The 22,926-nt window shown below is 48.5% G+C and overlaps 2 protein-coding genes across 2 annotated transcripts; both read right to left on the reverse strand.

Moving 5' to 3' along the window:
• Positions 1-69: 69 nt before the first annotated feature.
• Positions 70-9,763, reverse strand: DMAP1 (DNA methyltransferase 1 associated protein 1). The gene is made up of 10 exons (XM_049774828.1): positions 9,613-9,763; positions 9,011-9,102; positions 8,605-8,800; positions 1,906-2,064; positions 1,647-1,814; positions 1,289-1,474; positions 1,117-1,188; positions 751-823; positions 345-640; positions 70-175 (listed from the first exon to the last, which is right to left on the reverse strand). Exons 1-10 carry the CDS (start codon positions 9,715-9,717, stop codon positions 116-118), a joined length of 1,407 nt encoding a protein of 468 aa, XP_049630785.1. The 5' UTR covers positions 9,718-9,763; the 3' UTR covers positions 70-115.
• An 8,211-nt stretch (positions 9,764-17,974) lies between these two features.
• On the reverse strand, positions 17,975-19,409 carry LOC126011245 (tubulin alpha-1C chain-like). Its single transcript, XM_049774990.1, has one exon. The coding sequence runs from the start codon at positions 19,340-19,342 to the stop codon at positions 17,990-17,992; it is 1,353 nt and encodes a 450-aa protein (XP_049630947.1). The 5' UTR covers positions 19,343-19,409; the 3' UTR covers positions 17,975-17,989.
• Between the last annotated feature and the right edge of the window lie 3,517 nt (positions 19,410-22,926).

Raw genomic sequence — 22,926 nt, forward strand, 5'->3', positions numbered from 1 at the left:
CTCAACAGACGAGCTCCACGGCCACCCCACCCACCCCAGCAGGGCCGTCGCAATAAAGGAAATAGCCGGTGCAGCTCAGCGCTTCTATTTACACAGCAGCCCTCCACACTGCCCCTCACGACTTCTTGGCTTTCTTCACAGAAGAGGAGCTGGAAGCTGATTCCCGTCGCTTCCTCTGTGGAGACAGATTGGGACTGGGTCAGGGCCTTGCAGCCTGCCATCAGCAATGCCTGTGCCTCACCTCAACGTGACAATCCTAACTGCCCTCCTCCCCTCAGCACAGAGCCCCAGAGGACTGCACATACACACACCCTTCTCAGGCTCGTCCCCATCCCAGCCCTTACCGAATTAGGAGTGAGGGGTGCGCCCACCACGTCAATGATGGTGTCCTTGGTGGTGTCAGTGCCAAGACCTGGTTCAGGCACAGCCGATTCAGTAGAAGTTGGGGCAAGCCCCAGGGCAGGTGTGGCAGGGCCCCCCAGCACGCCTGCTCTGGCCAGGGCCTCGTGCCGGTGCCGCAGCATCTGCAGCTCATACTCGCAGTTGGTACAGGCCTGCTTGAGCTCATACAGCAGCACCAGATCACTCCGCAGCTCATTGAACATCTGCACCAATTCCTCCGTGGGCGTTGGGTTCAGATCTGTAGGTGAGGCATAGGTAGTGTTGGGGTGCAGAGAAGGCTGGGACAGTAGCTGCCCCCTCTTCCCAGCCCTCACCCACAGCCTGGGTGGGCTCAGCACTACCACTTACCCACACCCAGCTCCAATAGCATCTGCTCCAGAGCCTTGATCTTCTTCTGCCCCACAGAACTTGGCAGTTTCATCTGCAATGACCCAGGCAGGTGTTTAGGCCCTGCCCTTCATGGGCGGCTGAGGACGAGGGGGACAGAAGACCGTGGGAGCAGGAGGGACGGGAACCCTGGGGGCAGCCTGAGCCAAAAAGGTCAGCCAATGAGTGGGAAATGATGCTGCTGAGACCTAAGCCTGCCCTGTCCTCCAAGAGTTCCTTTGGCAGTGAAGCCATTGTGGCCCAGCCTCTCCTTAGCTCCAGCCCCGGCCCCTATAGTAGTAAAGGTGCAGAGAGCCTGGCACCCAGACTCGGAGATGACTCACGTACCCGCTGGCTCCGCAGTGTGACACCTGCAGACTTGAAATCTGGAAACTTGATGCCCGCAGTCTCAGGGACGGCCTGAAGGAGAAAAGAGGACCCAAGTGTCACGGGAAGGGTCAAACCCTGATCCCCGAACCCCAGCCCTGCCCCCTGGGCTGGGTGGGCACAGCCTCCACACCGGCTTCTCAGCCTCCTTTTTCTGGGGGAGCTTCTTCTTGGGTGCCTTGCGCTCAGTGCGCCGCTGCTCGGCCGTGGTATCGGCCGCCGTGATGAGCTTCTGCAGGTCCTGACTGCGCTTCTCACGCTCCTTCTTGCGGGCCTCAATCTTCCGCAGCTCCTGAAGCAGGTACTCCTCCTCGGCCACCTGTAAGAGAAAGGCCGGGGAGGGCTGAGAAAAGGGGGTGGGCCTGGGGAAGAGGGGTGCTGGACTGTCTGGAGATATGAGCTCCTGAGAAGGGAGGGGGGCTGAGATGGGAGGAATAGGGCTGAGGAATGGGCTGACAACCTGTAAGGGCATCTGGGGGGCATGGGCTGACCTGTTCTGGAGTTCGGTTGTAGAGACGTTCCAGCTGTTCCTTCCGGCGCCGCTCATGCCCCGCATCAAACACAGGTATCTTGAGCTCGGTGCCAGGCACAGCCCGCACATTAGCAAGCTTGGCACAGATATGGTAGTAGCGCTCCTTCAGGTCCTCCACAGACCGCTTCTGCAAGACAGGACAGAGCAGGGCCCTACTCAGGGACAGGGACAGGACTAGCAGGCCCGGGTGGGCACACATGAGCAGGGCCACAGCTCACCTTGAACTGCTGGTGGTCATAGCGGTCATGGATGACCACAAAGCGAAGATCAAAGCGTTGGCTGAGGTCAAAGAGGTGGTCGGTCTCCGCCTTAGTCCAGGCGTCGTCATGGAGGTAGAGCTGGTATTCCTGCTCTGAGTACACGGGCACCTGCACAGTCTGTGGCACACAAGGACATCATGGGTACTCAAAGGGCCAGTGTGCAGGCTCAGCATGTGGAAGGCCCAGGTTCTTGCCCCTAAGCACCATAAGGAGTGACCACAAGCACAGAGCTGGGAGTAGCCACCACACTCCTGAGTGCAGGCCCAAAACTGAAGAAGAAAAAAAAAAAAAGGAACCTGTCTTGGAAGAGGGGTTGTCACAGAGAGGGAAGGTGGCTGCCTCGGGCTCCCTCCTGGAGCAACTGCAGCACGAACAGAACACCTGCACCTGCTTCATCCCTCGGTAAAGGTGAGGGGTGCACAGGTAAGCACCTCTGGGGGGTCTGAAGGGTCAGCTCTGGAGGAGGGCGGATGGCTAAGTTTAGAGAGAGCCCCAAGATTTCCCAATCCATGGAGCACTTTACTGGGGTGCTCCTGCCACCCAGTGGTGATGGTGAGACTTGCAACCCCTACTGGACACACACTTCTACAGAAAAGGCAGCTGAAACTCAAACCCCACTACACGTGGCTGGCAGTGCCCAGTATCCCGGATCTCCCTCAGGGATAGGGTTGGTCAAGAGACGTCCTGGGGTTGGAGAGACAGTACAGCGAGTAGGTCCCTTGTCTCGTTGGCAAATGACCCAGGTTTGATCTGTGGAACTGCTGACAAATGACCCAGGTATGATCTGTGGAACTGCTGACAGTTCCCGGAGCACAGAGCCAGGACTAATCCCTAAACACCAGGTATGGCCCCAAATCCAGAATCTGAGAGAACCTAGAAATAAGTCCATGATCAGCTGGACCAAGAAAGGTCTCTGTTCTCCATCAAGACCTTGTTGGGGGAAATAAGGGTGGTGGTAGAGCAGTTAACAGACTGGAGCGCAGGCTCCATCCCGGCACCACACTAGACCCCAGAGCACTAATACGGGAACCGTCACTGAGAACTAGTATGGGACCCTCTCCCATACCCCCCAAAAAAGACTGGCCTGAACCTGCTCCCAAGGCTTTTACTTCCAGCTTCCTCTTGTACATGTCCCCATTGGAGGCTCCACTTACACCTCAAACACAGCAAATGCAGCGCTGGCCTCATCATATTCCCCTATCCAGAGCTCAGCCAATGTCCTCACCACCCAGGGGGCATCTCTGCTCCCAGGCTTGACACCAGCATCTGTCTCTACTGCCACATCCCAGCCTAGGCCACAGTCCTATGCACCCACTCCTCTCCCTCCTCCATTCACTGCATCAGGTCAGCTCTGGGACAGAGCAGCCTACTCAGAAGCCGATGTGGGCCAGTGTTCATGGCAAACTGTTTCTTTTTAGGTTTCTTTGTTCTGAGATTTGGGGGCCACACCCGGTGATACTCAGAGGTTATTCCTGGCTCTGAATTCAGGAATCCTGGCAGTGCTTAGGGAATCATATAGGATGCCAAGAATTGAACCTGGGCCACACTCATGTAATACAAACGCTCTACCCACTATATTATCACTCTGGCCCCCTCAAGGAAAACTGTTACCATTGGCCCACGTTGAGAAAGTTGGGAACTCAAGGCCTCTATACAGAAATCATATGCTGTTGACGCTAAGAAGATGAAACCGACAAATTTATCCTTATACAAAAAAAATCATGGGGCTGGCGCAGTGGCACTAGAGGTAAGGTGTCTGCCTTGCCAGTGATAGCCTAGGACGGACTGTGGTTCGATCCCAGGCATTCCATATGGTCCCCCACGCCAGGAGTGACTTCTGAGCGTATAGCCAGGAGTAACCCCTGAGCATTACCGGGTGTGGCCCAAAAACCAAAAAAAAAAAAAAAATTTCACTTGGAGCCGGAGAGAGCATAGAGGTAAGGCATTTGCCTTACATGCAGCAGGCCAGTGGTTCAAATCTCAGCATCCCATATGGTCCCCCAAGTCTGCCAGGAGCAATTTCTGAGCGTAGAGCCATAAGAAACCCCTGAGTGATGCCGGGTATGACCCAAAAAACAAACAAAAAAAAATTTAAAAAATCACTTTACTATATCAGTCTGAGGAGTTGGAAGTTTCAAAAGAACAACCTTCAAATAATGTGACCCCTGTTGTAGAATATGCCTTTGATCATATTGCCTAATTAGTCCTTATTGTTCTAAGATACAGGATCTAGGTAATTCACAAATTCTCCAAGCATTGTCTGCTTTGTGTATCTCACAGGGTGCAGCCAGATCACCCCAACTTCTCTGAGTCAGAACACCCTGGGAGTAATCTAGCCTCTCTGCAAAAGTGTCCCTCTAAGACCATGAGTGCCAGTCAGGAGGTCAGCACTTTCTGGAACATTCCAAGCTCTTCAGAAAGGCCTCTGTTTCCACATGACTGTCTTCCCTCTAACACTTCCTTCTAGGAATCATCTGGTCCTTGTTCTCTTAGGCAGTGTTTTTCAACCTTTTTGTGCAAAGGCACACTTTTTTCATGAAAAAAAAAAAAATCATGAGGCACAACACCATTAGAAAATGTTCAGGGGCCGGGAAGGTGGTGCTAAAGGTAAGGTGTCTGCCTTGCAAGCGCTAGCGTAGGACAGACCGCAGTTTGATCCCCCAGCGTCCCATATGGTCCCCCCAAGCCAGGGGCGATTTCTGAACGCATAGCCAGGAGTAATCCCTGAGCGTCAAACAGGTGTGGCCCAAAAACCAAAAAAAAAGAAAGAAAATGTTCAAAAAAATTTAACTCTTGGGGCAGAGAGATAGCATGGAGGTAGGGAGTTTGGCTAGCATGCAGAAGGACGGTGGTTCAAGCCTGGCATCCCTATGGTCCTCTGAGCCTGCCAGGAGCGATTTCTGAGCATAGAGCCAGGAGTAACCTCTGAGCACAGCCGGGTGTGACCCCCCCAAAAAAGAATTTAACTCTGTGACTATATTACTATATTGATTATATATAAAGTAATTCTCTTGAATAGGACTCAAAAAACACAAATTATTTTATAAAGTATTTTATAATGATTGGTCTATTTGTGAGCCGAAGTCGCATTTTACAGATGAAATTGGCATTTTGCCCACAACATAACAGACACTATCTCATGGCACACTGGTGTGCTTCGGCACAGTGGCTGAAAAATGTTGCTCTTAGGCATTATCTCTAGAAGAATGTTCAGTTGTCCCCACTTAGTGTCCTCCCTGTACAATGCAGTACAAAATTCATGAACTGGGCTACGAAAAAGATACCAAGTGATAGAAAACATGCCTACTATGTACAAGGCCCTGAGTTTGATCCCCAGTACTGCCTAGCCCCTGAACACTGTTGGGTACAACCCTGGGCCCCTGAGCACCATTAAAAATGGCACTTTTCGGGGCCGGGCGGTGGCGCTGGAGGTAAGGTGCCTGCCTTGCCTGCGCCAGCCTAGGACGGACCGCGGTTCGATCCCCCGGCCCCCCATATGGTCCCCCAAGAAGCCAGGAGCAACTTCTGAGCGCATAGCCAGGAGTAACCCCTGAGCGTCACAGGGTGTGGCCCAAAAACCAAAAAAAAAAAAAAAAAAAAAAAAAAAAAAAAAAAATGGCACTTTTCCCCATAAATCTTGAAAACCAGAGGAACTGGAGGCCCAGAGCTGAGTGACAGAGTACCTGCTGCAGGAGTGAGGCTTAGAGTCTGGCAATTTGTTTTTTTCTTTGGTGGGGGAGATTGGTTTGGGGTCAACTTTCAGGCTTCCTCCTCAAAGTGTTCTGAGAAACCATATATGGTACTTAGGATCAAACCCAGGCCAGCCAGATGCAAGGCAAATGCCCCACCATCCTGATCCTCACTCTGCCAACATCACCAAATTCACTTCCCATCTGCAATGCCACAATGCTGCCCGGCACTGCAAGCATGTCATCACCCAGTACTGCAGTCATGTATGTGCAAGACCTCGGCACATACACAATATCCTGACAGTGCAGCAGCAACAGCGAAATGGTATGGAGGAGATAGGGGGGGCCTCCATACAGCCAGGGGCAGTGCCCTATCAGGCAGTGCTCAGCCCATTGACAGCACCTTGAGTGGAGTGTGATGGCTTCTGGGCAGGCAGGTGAGGCCTGAACAGGTGAAGACCATGCACAGCAGCAGTGCGTGAGCCAAGAGGAGATTCAACAGGAAAAAGGACATGGGAGGTCACTGAAACCTGGCAGGCCCTGCCAATGCAGCCCTGAGCCATCTCGTAGATGAGAATCCTGGAGGCTAGATCACGTCTCTCCACAAAGACCACCCAGGTGGCAGGGAGGATGATGTAGGGTGAGAAGAGTAGCCACAGACCAAGGAAGAAAGTGGGGACAAACTGGAAGCCAGAGTGGAGGCAAAGAAAGGAGAGACTAAGTGGTTTAACTGGCAGATGTGAGGCCAGATGTCCACGCTGTCCCAGGTACTCAAGGGTCTGGTGCACACAAGCTGTCCCTGTAGGAGGCCCTAGGAGAAGGTCAGTGTCAATTCCTTATCCCCATCCCCAACAAGACAGCCATTGGAATTGTTAATGAAACCTGATCCTATCTGGTCACTAGACCCAAAGACATCAGGGCCAAACCTCAACTTCTGAGCCCGTGGGCCACTCACCACAGCCAGAAATTCCAGCACATGAAAACAAGCATGTGTTCACGCCTTTGCTCCTGCCACCTATCTGCCTGAAAAGTCAGTTCCTGTCCCCAATGCTGCCAGCGACATCCTGTAGTGTCAGCTCAGATCTACCCAAGAGCTTCCCCAGGGCACGAAGCAGCCAAGACTCCCACTGCTGGTGCCACCCTCTTTGTTCCCAACAAGGAGAAATTCTTGGTTCCTGTCGCATGTCAGTTACTGTGTCCTTGATGCCTATAGTGGCTCAAAGCACTAGTTACCAAATACAGGATGAAAGCACTTATACCTCACCCCAGCTTCCATCCTAACACCTCCTGCTGCTCAGTCTAATTATCTTCAGCCATTGTCGCTTTTACTATGAAATTGAGCTATGGTAGTGAGATGGAAACAGAAAGAACTGCAGTACCATAGGACTCTCCCACACAAGCCTGGGAGCCATCCAGGGGGAGGTATCTAGGTACCATGGGATACAGTGAGTGAACGGGAAAGAAACTGGGGCTTAGAGTTCTAGGTCAGGGCTTCTTGTGCTTTCAGACTTCAAGTCTAGACTGCTCCTGACTGATGGTCTACAGGGCATACTGGCAGCAGCTAAAAGATGACCTGGAAAGTGGCAGCTAGTGAGTTCTGGCTCAGGTCCTTTTCCATGTGAGCAAGAGACTCAACCACAGATGACTGAGTTGGAACTAGGATGCTGGCACAGACAGTAATTACGGCCGCCACTCAGATACGGTTTGTTATGAAATCCTAGAGGGGTTTCAGGAGGAGAGAAGCTCTGAGCTCAGAGAGCACTTCCTGCTCACCCTAAGTCCACCTGATCTCCCCCTTCCCCATCTTCCATCCGACTCTACTTTACTGTCAGAAGGAACACTGTTTCTTCCCCTTGCTTACACATGATTGCTTCCTCTATCTTAGGTCCTGCTGTTAGCTGAAATAAAGGGAGAACTAAGTCAGGGAGGCCCCTTCGCTTTCAGACTTGGGTAACTGGATGAGTGGTGATTACCTGTCACCCCATTTCCCATCTTCTGGTGTAATCTTACCTGATGGTAAGACCAGCCCATTTCTGGGAAGGGTCTTTGGAAGGTAACAAAAGGATTACCTCAGGGGTATAAAGGGAATTGAGAGAGATTCAGGGAGAAGCAGCAGGAGAGATAGGCAGGATGGAGATGTAGGAAACTGAAACCCGTTGAGATGCTGGGTGGCTGAAATAGGCTGCTTAAAAGGTTAGCCTAGGTAGCTAGGGTCTATTATTAATAAAGCTTCATGTCTCCTAAAACCTGTCTTGCTGTGGACCATTTCTTCGACGCCATCCTGAACATGAAGACCCACCGGCAGGAAGAGGTTGCAGGTGGTTGGCCCGGGTCAGCAGAGAAAGGCCTCACCATTCTTCCATCTCACTATCATCCACAACTATCCAGGACTCAATAATTAATATGTATTTCTATAGTTACCTTCACTGAAATGGGGGACAGGTTTAAAATGGAGAGTAGAGGGAAGATCAGGAGTTCTAGAGGCTGAAGAGAAAGGATGGTGGGTAAAATGCTTGCCATGCACTCCCAATACAGTCCATCAAGTCTGACAAGAGTGATGTCTCAGTGCAGAGCCAAGAATAGAATAAACCAAGATCACCGCCGGATGTATCCCCCACCCAAAAAAGGAGTTCTGATCCAAATTAATAGCAGGGTAACCTGGGAGATGGGAGGTTAATGACTGGCTGTACGTGAACCGCTACTCTAGATGGACATTATGATGCGGAGGCAACTGGCTTGCCGAGGGTGACTACTATAGTCATATGGTAAAGGAGATGCCTACAGGAACAAGTGGACAGAGAACAGAGTAAGCACTGTTCCAAACTCCTAATGCCATAAAACCCACCTCAAAGAGCGGTAGAAAACACCCCAGAGGTCCAGCCTGCAAAGGCACTTAGCAGCTCACTAGACACCCAAACACTGGGGATCGGTGGCAAAGGAGCAGCCGAGGACCAGTGGTCAGGCTCACCTTATTGAACCTGGCGAAGGGGTAGTCCTTGCCCTCCTCCGCAGCACGGCGCCAGTGGAAGAACATAGCTCCATCCTTGCGCGCTGGGTTCGTGAACGGCATCCACTTCCACGGCCGCACCTTCTTGGAGCCCAACTTGGCCTTCACAGTGCGGTAACCTTGGCCTGTGTCACTGGGCAACAGTGGAGGTGCATCCCTAACAGCAGGGTTGGGATAGGTGAGAGTGAGTCAGGATGGTGGAGTTACTAGAAGGCCAGGGTGATCTGGAGCAGAGATGGGAGCAGACCCTCCCGCCTACTACTATGGCGCTTTCTGGGCTGCAGAAAGATGCAGGCAGAGGAAATTCCAGAATGCTGGGGGGTAGGGGACAGGCTTAGTGCCCATGCATAGGGATGCTCCCACTTACTTCTTGTCAGAGTAGAGCAGAGCATACACCTCCCGGTGCATGCCCTCAGGCCTCTTGAAAGTCAGCGTCTCTGAGGACTTCTTGGATTTTTTCTGAGGAAAACCAAATCTCCTAAGCAGCTGCCTAGAATCCTTCCCTAATTTTTTTTTTCCTGGTAATGCTTAAAGATCACCCTTGGCTCTACTCCAGGCTCTATGCTGGGGGGACTCATATGCAATGCAAGGAATAGAACCCAAATCATCAGTATGCAAGGCATAAAAACACCTGTACTATCTGTCCCTCCTTCCCCAAAACTCCACACCTCGGTGCCTGGAACCTCCAGGTACAGGAACACAAGCTGGTTCCAACCCAACAGGTAAAGACCGACTAGGGAGGTTCCCCCCACCCACCCACGACTCTGCACAGGCACCCCTAGCCAGCCTAGAAGGCATGGCTGTCATTTCACAAAGCCACAACCTGATGCTGCTTTCCCCCGAGGAAGCTACATCCCCTGGTCTCCTAAGAGTGGCATGCCTTTTGAAGCCCCACATTTCCGGGGGTGTCCCCCTGGCTCTGTCTTGGCTCACCCAGCAAGTCCCAGTCCACACTTCAAGCTCTGCTACCTTGTCCGAGTTGATGATGTCCTTCTTGCTGATGGTCCCGGAGGCTGCATCTCCCTCTGGACCCCCGAGTTCCAGGATATCCCGCACATCTGCGCCCGTAGTCATCGTGCCCCGCAGACACAGGAATCCCCCCCACCTCCAGGTCAAAGGTCAGAGCCTAAGCGGGCCCGGACCCGGGGCAGGGGGCGGAGCCACACGGGACGGACGGCCGGGGCGGGGGCGGGGGCGGAGGCGGGCCGCACACTGGGAGACGGCCCGGGTCCAAGCTGGGGGTCCCTCGGCGTCAAGCCTCCGGGTCTCCCAAGTCGCCCTGCCCCGCGCCCGGATTGCACCGCTCCTGCCCCCACCCCTGCACCGCTGCGGCCGTCGCGGCAGCTCCCCGATCCCCGAAAACCCGCGGAGAGAGGCACTTCCGGCCGTGCGCTGTAGAAATACTGCCGGCAGGAACACTTCCGGTCTGTGCTGAGCAGAAATGGAGCCGGTTGGCAAACCAGTGCAAAAACGTCGGGGCCTATGCAACCTGTCGTGGCCTTTGGTTCCCAGCAGCCTGGCGGGCAGATGTAGGCTGCCAGCTGTCTGGCATCTTTTTTTCCCCTCTGTGTTGCCTGCCCGTTGCACTTCAGGCCATGAAAAGAGAACGCAGAGTTTTGTAACTAATTCTACATTTCTCTAACCCAGGATTTTTTCACACCCTGCCCCTGAACTAACTACATCCCTGCCAGCTCTCCTTTGTAAAGTGAACTTGATCATGGTAGCTGTTTAAATAGCTATTTGAATGCTTATAAGTAGCTGTAAAATGTAATCATATTGCTGGTATATATTTTTTTTATCTCTCTCATTAAAGAAGTTAGTGATCGTAAATTGCTAAGTGTTCCTAAATGCTAAGTATGAACCATGAAACACTGGACTAGGGGCTGGAAGCTAAGAGATAAATTAGACAACTCCAGGGTGACTTCTAGGAAGGAGTGAAGTCTGGCCCTTATTTACATGCCTGTAAAAGGTTCTGTGGTTGGGGGCCTACCTAGAACTCAATCTTCTGCCTTCACTCATCTGAGAAGCAACTGCACTGGTGTGGGTTATAGAAGTTAGAGCACAAGCCAAGTGGGGAGAGTTAGAAGTAACTTTCAAGGGAAGAAACTTGCTGACCTTTCTGGAATGTCACTTCTTCAACAGGGGCCCTGAGGTCAGTCAGATAGGACAGGAGAAGCCAACCTGCAAACATGAGGGACAGTGGGCACTGAGCATGGTGGGAGGTGGAACAATAGATAGCTCAAAGAGGGCTTGAGCACTTTCCTTATATGTCCAAGTGTGGGGACTGATCCCACACTACATGGTCGCTCAAGCACCTTTGGGTAAGACATAAGTGAGGACTGAAGACTGATAGCCACACTAGTGGACCATAAAGGCTATGGAGTATTCTGGCTTGGAGCATGCAAGGCTGCTGCAGCTGTAGCCACAGCCTAGCTAGACCCCCAAAGTGTTGAGGAACTGAGTCAGAAAGTTAAAAACTCTGCTGTATTTCTGAGGCCTTGTTCCTGGAGGCATCCTCTGAGCTCTTAACAACTTGCTGAGAAATTGTCCAGAGTAAAAGCCCTAAGAACCAGTAAATAGAGGGGCAGAGGAATATAGCACATCGTTAGGGCATTTGGCTTGCGTGCAGCTGACCAGGAATGGACCTGGGTTCTATTCCCAGCATCCTACATGGTCCCTTGAGCCTGCCAGAAGCAATTTCTGAGCATAGAGTCAGGAGTAGCCCCTGAGCACCGCTGGGTGTGCCCCCCCCAAAAAAAAAAAACAAAGACAAAAAAAAAAAAAGAACAAAGAAGTGCTGGAGAGATAGCATGGAGATAAGGTGTTTGCCTTGCTTGCAGAAAGTCGGTGGTTAGAATCCCGGCATCCCATATGGTCCCCTGAGCCTGCCAGGAGTGATTTCTGAGCATAGAGCCAGGAGTAATCCCTGAGTGCTGCCGGGTGTGACCCAAAAACAAAACAGAACAAAGAACAAAGAACAAAGAAAAAGAACCAATAAATAGAGCAGTGGGAGATCAGCCCAAACCTCTTCCTCAAACACTTAACACTACATGTAACCAATGAGTTGGGTATAGATAGCACCCTTGAAAGACTCAGTTCAGTGGAAGCATGGGATGGTAAGGCATTGTTCTTTTTTTGGGGGGCGGGGTCACACCGGCAACGCTCAGGGATTACTCCTGACTGCACTCCAAACTTGCTCCTGGTAGGCTTGGGGGACCATATGGGATACTAGGAATCGAACCCCCTTCGTTCCTGGGTCGGCTGCATGCAAGGAAACCACCCTATTGCTGTGAGGCATTGTTCTTTTTTTTTTTTTGGTTTTTGGGTCACACCCGGCAGTGCTCAGGGGTTACTCCTGGCTGTCTGCTCAGAAATAGCTCCTGGCAGGCACGGGGGACCATATGGGACACCGGGATTCGAACCAACCACCTTTGGTCCTGGATCAGCTGCTTGCAAGGCAAACACCTCTGTGCTATCTCTCCGGGCCCATGAGGCATTGTTCTAAGTCTAGCATTAATCTGGGCTCTAGCATGTGATGTCATATAGTTATCTCCTGGTGGGAGCTATGTAGCCAAAGAATAAATAAACATATATAAGCATATATGAGCATATATAAGCAATAAATAATATATTTAATAGTCATATCTAATATTTAATATTTATGTGTAATATAAAGCCTACTGTAAATTTTTTTTTTGTTTTTTTCGGCCACATCTGTGACACTTAGGGGTTACTCCTGACTATGCGCTCAGAAATCGCTCCTGGCAGGCTTGGGAAACCATATGGGACGCCGGAGGATGGAACCATGGTTTAACCAAGGTTAGCACATGCAAGGCAGATGTCTTACCGCTTGCACCACCGCTCTGGCCCAGCCTACTGTGAATTTTTATGGTGCCAAGAGATGTATAAACAATACAATCGGATAATCCAATGGAGGATGATTTTACATAGTGCTGTTTGGAAAGGTATCTCTCAGGAGCTTCAGCCTCTGAGCAGAGGCTTAGAGGAATAAGAAGGTGCTTCTGAGTAGAGAATGTTTCGCACAGAAACCACACAGGCAGAATCCCTAGACAAGAGAGCACTCTTTAAGTTGAAGGGACATGAAGAAAAAGGACCAGAGTCATGGGTGCTGGATGAGGAAGGGAAGAATGGAAAACAGATCAGATGATACAGGGCCAGAGCGAAGAATGTGAGCATTACCTGAGGGAAATAACATGTCTTTCTGTTTTGACTCCTACTGGCTTTTAGCACCTTAACTACAATCAACAAGAGACCCCCAGGAAGGATTGGTCTAAATTTCTTATCTCTTAAATCCAAGGATTAGGAAGAGGTGTGAGAGATGGCTATTTTTCTCAGCTTTCCAGTAAACACCACACTTCCTCCACAGGGACAGCCTATTGAGCAACTATCCAAGTTGCTCTGCAGCTGCAGTGTCCCCAGCTGGTCCTCCATGGCAGGGCTTTTTAAACCCCTCTCATCCATACCTCTTCCCCCTACAACAGGGGTGCACACAGCCATGACTGGGTGCACTTCCAGTCCATGATGTGTTAATTTTGAATTCGTATTTGGTCATTATTTCCTTCATAAACCTTTTACTATTGCAAAATGTTGGTTGCCACATTCAGTTATGTGACCCATGTGGGATCTGACCCACAGACACTAGTCTCTGTAGGAACCAGCATGGCTTCCAAAGATACCCGCATGCTGAAAAGACCCATGCAAATGCCTGGAAAAGCTGCTTCTGGCCTGGGCTACAAAACCAACAGTAAATGCGTTTTTTCCTTTCTTCTGAGTTGGAAGGTGTGAGGGCTGGACTGAAGATTGGACAGAAGGCTGCAGGGGAGAAACAAGAAGAATCAGGATCTGACTGGTTGTGGACATGGAACCCAAATTATAACAGGTCACCAGAGCCCCCTTGTCCCCAGCCTGTTTGGGGCCAGAAATAGTCTGAGAGCCTCAGTACCTGCCATCAGCTCTTCCTTTTCGCCCATGCTCCCCCTTTTCCTCATGACTGTGTAGCCCTTAAGGGTGTCTAGGTTCTCCTCATCCTTGGAGCTTTCTCATTATGAGGCCCCCTGTTTGCAAGGGTGTGGATGCTATGAGAGAGGGGAGTTCGTCAGTCTGGGAGTGGTGGAGATCTGGAGCATCATATTCTGGCCTGGTCTGGTTCCAGTAAATTAGGCAATAGATGTCCAGGACTTGGAGAGCGAACTCAACATGTTGGCTGAGCACAGGCTTTGTGTGCAGGAGGCCCAGATTTGATTCCCAGCCCCACATGGTCCCCCTGGGCACTTCCAGGAGTAGCCCTCAAACACAGAATCAGAAGTAGGCCCCAACACCATCAGTATACCCTAACCTCTTCCAAAAAGAAAATTTCCAAGAGCCTGGCATGTGGTTCAGTAGTTGAACATTGTGTGGCTTTTGTGAGGCCCTGGGTTTCATTTCCATCATCAAATGGTTGCTCAAACACCAATGGGAGTGACCCCTGAGCACCATTTGATGCACCCCCCAAAACAAGAAAAGAACAGTTTCTTAGTAACCAGGAAAAATTTTCCACTTTTTCAAGTGGACACAGAACTTGGTTAACAAGGTCAAAACATAGGGCCAGAGCGATAGCACAGTGATAAGGCATTTTGCCTTGGACACGGCTGACCTGGGATGGACCTGAGTTCAATTCCTGGCATCCCATATGGTCCCCTGAGCCTGCCAGGAATGATTTCTGAGTGTGAGCCAGGAGTAATCCCTGAGCACTGCTGGGTATGGCCCCAAAACCAAATAACAAATAAATAAATAAATAAATAAATAAATAAATAAATAAATAAATAAATAAATAAATAATGTCAAAGACAGAGCCGAAGCGATAGCACTTGCCTTGTACATGGGCCACCCAGATTCGATCCCTAGAATCCCATAAGGTCCCCCAAGCACCACCAGGAGTAATTCCTGAGCACAGAGCCAGGTGAAACCCCTGAGCACCACCAGGTATGGCCTAAAAACCAAAACAAACAAAAAAGGTCAAAGAGAGGCCTGGTGATGGCTCTGATCAGGAAAGGAAACAGGACAATGTGAAACTGCCCAGTGTCAACCCCAACTTCCCAGCGGCCAGAGTTGGATTGCATGCCCCTCCACACAGAGACCAGAAGATAGGGAAATCAAGACCACCACAGCCCCTGAGAAGCTGCACCAATGCACACCAGCAGGAATCTTCATGCACCCAGAACAGGCCTTGATGCCCCTCCAGAACCTCCTTCGGGCAGTCATAAAAAGGTCCCTGGACCCTGGAGCCCCTTTGTTCTTCCCTATAGCAAACTCTGTTTCAAACTCTTGCTTTGATCATTTTTCTAGTTAAAAAAAAAAAAGAGTAGCTAAAATTATTCTAAGAATTGGAGGCCTAATTTGAGCAATAACCTTAGAAAAACTAAAATTATTATTAATGAGCAACAATTGTAAAAGGTAACAGGCTGTACATTATAAATAGGTTAGTTCTAGCTGACCTTCAAGGAACAGATTATTTCTCATTTGTTCCAGTCAACTTTAGAACACATAAGAAGTTGAAAATTTTTCTCAATTCAACATATGAAAAGAGCACAACACCGTAGCCTAATAAAGTACGTCTTTGAAGAATACATAATTTTCAGATTATATAAACTACTTAAGAAAAATGGGGAGGGAAGGGCGAAGTGATAGCACAGCAGTAGGGAATTTGCTTTGCATGCAGCTGACCCAACGGACTCAGGCTTGATCCCCAGAATCCCATATGGTTCCCCGAGCCTGCCAGGAGTGATTTCTGAGCACAGAGCCAGGAATAACTCCTGAGTGCAGCCGGGTGTGGCCCAAAACAAAAAGAAAAAGAAAAATAGGAAAGGGGAGGCCACAGAGATAATACAGAGAGGTGTTTGCCTTGACATGGCTTACCCACTTTTGTTCTCTGGTGGTCCATGTGCTCCTCCAGACACTGCCAGAAGTGATCTCTGAACACAGCTAGGACTAAGCCCTGATGCAAGTGAGGCCAGAAACCAAAAGAAAATAAGAAAGGCCAAATATCCTGGTCAGTTCTGGCAGAGAGTGGGAGGTAAGGTGGAACTGAGAGACAGATCAGGGAGGAAAAGCAGGACCCTGGGAGTGAGGGAGTCTATGGGAGACCAAGAATTTGCATTACTGCCCAGGCTGAAAGAAGACACATGGATGTGCTGGTCTGCCTGGAGGTCTGACTCCAGGGTGATGTAGGGTATGGCAAAGACACTACTCTCAAGGCTCTGGTGCTTACAGAAAGAGTTAGAGAATAGATGCTAAAAATTTTTAAATAAAAACAGAAATAGATAGGGCTGGAGAGATACATGGAGGTAAGACATTTGCCTTGCATGCAGAAGGTCGGTGCTTCGAATCCCGGCATCCCATATGGACACTTGTGCCTGCCAGGGGCTATTTCTGAGCATACAGCCAGGAGTAACCCCTGAGCGCTGCTGGGTGTGACCCCCTCCAAAAAAAAATAGAAAGAGATGCTGAAATTTCCTTCCCATTTGTGGCTATAGTTATGGATGATACAAAAAGTTACTAGTGGGGCCGGGAAGGTGGCGCTAGAGGTAAGGTGTCTGCCTTGCAAGCGCTAGCGTAGGACGGACCATGGTTCGATCCCCCTGCATCCCATATGGTCCCCCCAAGCCAGGGGTGATTTCTGAGCGCATAGCCAGGAGTAACTCCTGAGCATCAAACGGGTGTGGCCCAAAAAACAAAACAAAACAAAACAAAACAAAAAAAGTTACTAGTGTTGGGACCAGAGAGATAGCATGTAGGTAGGGCATTTGCCTTGCATACAGAAGGCCAGTGGTTCGAATCCTGGCATCCCATATGGTCCTCTGAGCCTGCCAGGAGCGATGTCTGAATGTAGAGCCAGGAGTAAGTCCTGAGTGACACCCCCCCCAAATTTACTAGCGCTAAGAAAGATCCTGCTGAGGGGCCAGAGAGATAACCGGAGGTAGGGCATTTGCCTTGCATGCAGAAGGACTGTGGTTCAAATCCTGGCAAACCATATGGCCCCGCAAGCCTGCCAGGAGCAATTTCTGAGCATTGAGCCAGAGTAATTCCAGAGCGCTGCTGGGTGTGACCCAAAAACCAAAAAAAAAAAAAAAAAAAAATCCTGTGAATAGAAGTGAAGTGTCTATTCTTCTTCCTCATATATTTTCTTCTTAGATAGTGTAAAGCAAAAATGAAAAATCAATGGGGCCAGAGAGATAAAATAGAGGCAAGGTGTTTGCCTTGCATGCAGAAGAATGGTGGTTTGAATTTCAGTATCCCATATGGTCCCCCAGCCTGCCAGGAGCAATTTCTGAGCATAGAGCCAGGAGTAGCCTCTGAGCGCTACTCAGCGTCTTATTAATGTTATATAGAGGGGAAATAGTACCTGTTTTTCACCTGTGATTGAACAGAATCTTACACTGGAGAGAAATTCTATAAATACGGGATTTTTATAAAATTTCTATGACATTTCTATATTCTATGACTATAGAATTTGGAAAATGATTTTCTCTATCCTTAGGCCTTCCCGTGTGACTCACACTAGAGGGAAAAGCCTTTTAATGTAAGAAATGCAGGTCAGGGGGTCCGGAGAGATAGCACAGCAGCATTTGCCTTGCAAGCAGCCGATCCAGGACCAAAGGTGGTTGGTTCGAATCCTGGTGTCCCATATGGTCCCCATGCCTGCCAGGAGCTATTTCTGAGCAGACAGCCAGGAGTAGCCCCTGAGCACCGCCGGGTGTGACCCAAAAACCAAAAAAACAAAACAAAAAAAAATGCAGGTCAGGGGCTGGAGAGATAGCACAGCGGTAGGGCATTTTCCTTGCACGCAGCCAATCCAGAACAGAAGGTGGTTTGAATCCCAGCATCCTGTATGTCTCCCACGCCTTCCAGGAACGATTTCTGAGTACAGAGCCAAAAACAAAAACAAACAAACAAACAAACAAAATCAAAAAAAGTTTTTGGTGGGTTTGATTTTTTTTTTTTTTTGGTTTTATTTTTGTCTTTGGACCAGACCAGAAAATACTCAATGAGTTACTTTGCTCAGAAGACCAGACAAGGAGCTCAGCCCCTTGAGCCAATTTTGCAGCCTATAAAAAAAAAATAACAACAAACCTAGGGCTGGAGCGATAGCACAGCAGTTTGCCTTGCATGCAGCTGATCCAGGACAGACAGTGGTTCGAATCTCGGCGTCCCATATGGTTCCTGAGCCTGCCAGGAGATATTTCTTTTTTTTTTTTTTAACACTGAAAACCACTTTTATTAATAGTTTAGAATCAGTGGACAACAAAAGACAATCCAAAACAACAGGAATATAAAACTAGAAGGCAGATTAATATTCTTCATCCTCCTCCTCCTCCCCATCAGCACTATCTGCTCCAACCTCTTTGTAATCCTTCTCAAGGGCAGCCATGTCCTCATGAGCCTCAGAGAACTCTCCCTCCTCCATGCCTTCACCCACATACCAGTGAACAAAGGCACGCTTGGCATACATCAGATCAAACTTGTGGTTGAGGCGAGACCAGGCCTCAGCAATGGCTGTGGTGTTGCTCAGCAAGCAAACAGCTCGCTGTACTTTGGCCAGGTCCCCCCCAGGAACCACAGTGGGAGGCTGGTAATTAATTCCAACTTCGAAGCCAGTGGGACACCAATCCACAAACTGGATGCTGCGCTTGGTCTTGATGGTGGCAATGGCAGCGTTGACATCTTTGGGGACCACATCACCACGGTATAACAGGCAACAAGCCATGTATTTACCATGGCGAGGGTCGCACTTCACCATCTGGTTGGCTGGCTCAAAGCATGCATTGGTGATCTCTGCAACAGAAAGCTGTTCATGGTAGGCTTTCTCAGCAGAGATGACAGGGGCATATGTGGCCAGAGGGAAATGAATTCGGGGATAGGGCACCAGGTTGGTCTGGAATTCTGTCAGATCGACATTCAGGGCCCCATCAAATCGGAGAGAAGCCGTGATGGAGGACACAATCTGGCTAATAAGGCGGTTCAGGTGAGTGTAGGTCGGGCGCTCTATATCAAGGTTTCTACAACATATGTCATAGATGGCCTCATTGTCCACCATGAAGGAGCAATCAGAGTGCTCCAGAGTGGTGTGGGTAGTGAGAATGGAGTTGTAGGGCTCAACCACAGCAGTGGAAACCTGGGGGGCTGGGTATATGGAGAACTCGAGCTTGGACTTCTTGCCATAATCGACAGAAAGACGTTCCATCAGCAGGGAAGTAAACCCAGAACCGGTTCCCCCGCCAAAGCTGTGGAACACCAAGAAGCCCTGAAGCCCTGTGCACTGGTCAGCCAGTTTACGAATTCGGTCCAAGACAAGGTCAATGATCTCCTTGCCTATAGTGTAGTGCCCACGGGCATAGTTATTGGCAGCATCTTCCTTGCCTGTGATGAGCTGCTCTGGGTGGAAGAGCTGGCGGTAGGTGCCAGTGCGAATTTCATCAATGACTGTGGGTTCCAGGTCTACAAACACAGCCCTGGGCACATGTTTGCCAGCTCCCGTTTCACTGAAGAAGGTATTGAAGGAGTCATCTCCTCCCCCTATGGTCTTGTCACTAGGCATCTGGCCATCAGGCTGGATGTCATGTTCTAAGCAGTAGAGCTCCCAGCAGGCATTTCCGATCTGGACACCAGCCTGGCCAACATGGATGGAGATGCACTCACGCATGATTAGGAGTTGTCGGGTTTCCTGGGACGGGAGAAGGCGAGGGATCGGCGGTGGAGATCTCCCGCTAACAGACTGACAAGGAGTCCGCAGAAGAAGTCCTCGCCAGGAGATATTTCTAAGGGCAGAGCCAGGAGTAACCCCTGAGCGTCACCGGGTGTGGCCCAAAAAATGAAACAAAACAGAAAATCTGTCACCCTTTATCAAACTAAATCCAGGCCCATCAACTTCCCCCTGAGACATATTGTGTGGCTTCTGTAAGTCATGAACAAGAAAGGGAATCTGCTTCCTTCACGGAGAATTAAGAAAATTTCATGGTAAAGGGTTGGTTCAGTTCTCAGCAACCCAAGCACCTCCACTCTTAGCACCCCAACCCCGTAAACATTGCCTTTTTCCATAAAGTAGGGTCTTCACTGGTTTTCATGGGCAAAGGTGTCTGGTGTGACCATCTACTTTGCAGTCTCCAACTGAAAAATTAACTTTCCCGATAGATGGGCCATTCAGCCTTATTCATCCATTTTTGTTTTTTTGTTTTATAGTTTTATGTTTTGGGGTCACACCCGGCGGCACTCAGGGGTTACTCCTGGCAGGCACGTGGGACCATATGGAATGTGGATTCTAACCATTATCTGTCCTGGATTGGCTGCATGCAAGGGCAAATGCCCTACAGTGTGCTATCTCTCCGGCCCCTTATTCATCCATTTTTAAAGGGACCCACAGACATTTCAATTACTTTCACAAGAAGTAATCCCTGAGTGCAAAACCCCTGAGTACAGAGCCAAAAGAAAGCCCTGACTACCACTGGGTATGGCCCCCCCAAGAAAGAAAAGATTGACAATAAATCATCAAACTTGTTAAAAGAAAATGTAAAGATGGTGCTAACAATTACTGTGATAATTTGTACTGCTCTCTCATGCATAGAGCAAACATCTTTTATCCTGGATTCATGGTACCAAAATTAAATATGCATGCTTGATGCTTCTACGTTATATTTTAGAAAACTTAATTGTATTTAATGAATAAATACATTTTACAGTATTTCTCGATTAAGATGTTGCTATTCTTCAATAGAATTGGTAGGGTTTTTTTTAGGAGGGGTCAGTTTTTAAGAGTAAATTATAAAATTGTCATTAATCAAAGAGAAAAAAGAAAAAAAGATGAAAAGTCATCCAACACATTTAACTGTCTGGCATTTCCTGAAATGAAAGCAGACAAGGACAGCAAGAGAAAATGAAATACATGATCCCACTTAAGAACAATTCTAAATAAAATGCTAATAAATTAAATCTAGCACTGGGTTAAAAGAATAATTCATCAAGTTCAAAGAAGATTTATCCTGGCATGGCTAAGGTGGTTATGCATTAAAATACATGGCAATTTATCTTTTTATATTGATAAATTAAATTTCTTAAATACTAATAAATTCAACACCCATTAACATCATAGAAGAAAAAAAAAGTCTCCTAGAAAACTAGGAAAAGAGCAGTTTTCTACTAGAAAAATAAAACTATATCCAGTACCATACTTACTAGTGAAAGAATAAACACAGAACTAAAGAATAAGGAATAAAATGTTGGGGCCAGAGCCATAGCACAGCGGTAAGGTGCTTGCCTTGCACGCAACCAACACAGGATGAACGACAGTTCAAATCCCAGCATCCCATGTGGTCTCCCAAGCCTGTCAGGGGTGATTTCTGAGCACAGAGCCAGGAGTGACCCCTAAGCGCTGCTGGGTGTGACCCAAAAACAAAACAAACAAACAAACAAACTAGCAAAAAGAATAAAATGTTAAGTAAATGATAAAATATAGAGTAAAGAATAAAATCAGAATGAGGACACAATCTAAAATGGCACAGATGTTGTCTCTAACTCAAGAGGAGGAGGAAAGTCATGAGAGAAATAGACATTAGAAAAGAAGAGGCAAATTGTGATTATTTGCAGATGACATTATTGCTTGCCAAGAAAATCAATCGACAAACTATTAGAGCTAATAAGAAAATTCTGCAAGGTGACCACATACAAGATCAACATATAAAAATCAATAGCTCTCATATATACCAGCAATAACCAATTAGAACATGTAATAGGAAATAGGATTCCATTCACAATAACAATAACAACTATTAACCATCTAAGCCTAACTCTGAACATAAAATTAGTTTAAAATTAGGAACTCCATCAACCTAAGCAATCATATTTGATAAAATTGGGTTGAAAACTTTGCAATTATATAGAGCATCTGTGAAAACTCAAGATCATTTCTGGTAAAAACCCAAAGCAAAACAAGAGACATAGAATGAGGAGCAAATCCTTCAGATTTCATTTCTGCCCGTGGAAAGATGTAAGAGCGCCCCCACGTGGAAAATGGGTAGTAGAGGAAGATTTTTGTTCTGGAGGTTCAAGGAACAAATACTGTGATTGGCAAGAAGTCTGAAATTCATGTAGGCCAGGGCCCCACCTGGGTAGGACCAGGAAAAAAAACTTCAGGATATGTGAAGGGGTTCTTATTCACGGACTCTGGGTTCAAGGCTCCCAAAAGTTCTGTTGACACTCATCTCCAGAAGGAAAACCTGCTCTTTATGAGTTGTTCAGGCCTAACCTCTGGTTCTCATGGACCATGTGATCTTGTGTGTGGATGAAATAACAGATGCTGAGAGGATAATGGTTCACAGTTTGAAAAATTGTACTCCAGACCTTCCAGGATATAGCTGTGAGCATTGCCAGGAGGAATGGATTGCCTCTCCAAGAAACCTATGCTGAGGCACCCTGCTGGAGCAGAACCAGAACCCAACACAGGAGGGGGATTAGATGTTTAAGGCCAGTAGGATGAAATAGTAGGCTGGAATAAAGAGGCTTGAGGTAGTGGAGAGGAAAGGCCTTCAAGAATGGGCTCAATGGATACCACAGGATCCCCTCCACACACACACACCAAGCACCACCAGGAGTAAAGCACCACTCTGGCCACAGTAGGATCTCACCCTGAAACAAACACAAAAGAATGGGGATTCAGAACTTCAACCATTTGATGTGGAAAGAAAACTAGTAATGGAATTTTTTTGTTGTTGTTTTGTTTTTTGGGGGCACACCCGGTGACACTCAGGGGTTACTCCTGGCTATGCACTCAGAAATTGCTCCTGATTTAGGGGACCATATGAGACGCCGGGGAATTGTTCGTCCTAGGTTAGCACCAGCAAGGCAGACACTTATCACTCCACGCCATTGCTCTGACCCACTAATGGGATTTTAGACAGGAGAAAGGCAGAACTAGTGGGATGTCCGTGATAGAGAGCAATATCTCAAAGGTCTCAGAGAATATTTACGCCTGAATTCAGGTGGAGACACTGGAGGGCCCCCTTCTGGGAAAGATCAGATAGATGAAAAGCAAGAAGAAAACTTTCTCCAGCTGAAGCAAGAATAATTACTTGGAAACTTCTTTAAATCTAATAAATCACTCTTCCTACAAACACATTCTGAAAGAGAGCCCTTTAATTGTGAGAAACATAAAACGTTCTCTAGAAATTTCTCCTTCCTTCACATTCACAACCAAATTCACACTGGAATAAATCCTACAAACCCCTTAGAAAGATC

This window comes from Suncus etruscus, chromosome 6, assembly GCF_024139225.1.
Source record: "Suncus etruscus isolate mSunEtr1 chromosome 6, mSunEtr1.pri.cur, whole genome shotgun sequence".
Taxonomy (NCBI): domain Eukaryota; kingdom Metazoa; phylum Chordata; class Mammalia; order Eulipotyphla; family Soricidae; genus Suncus; species Suncus etruscus.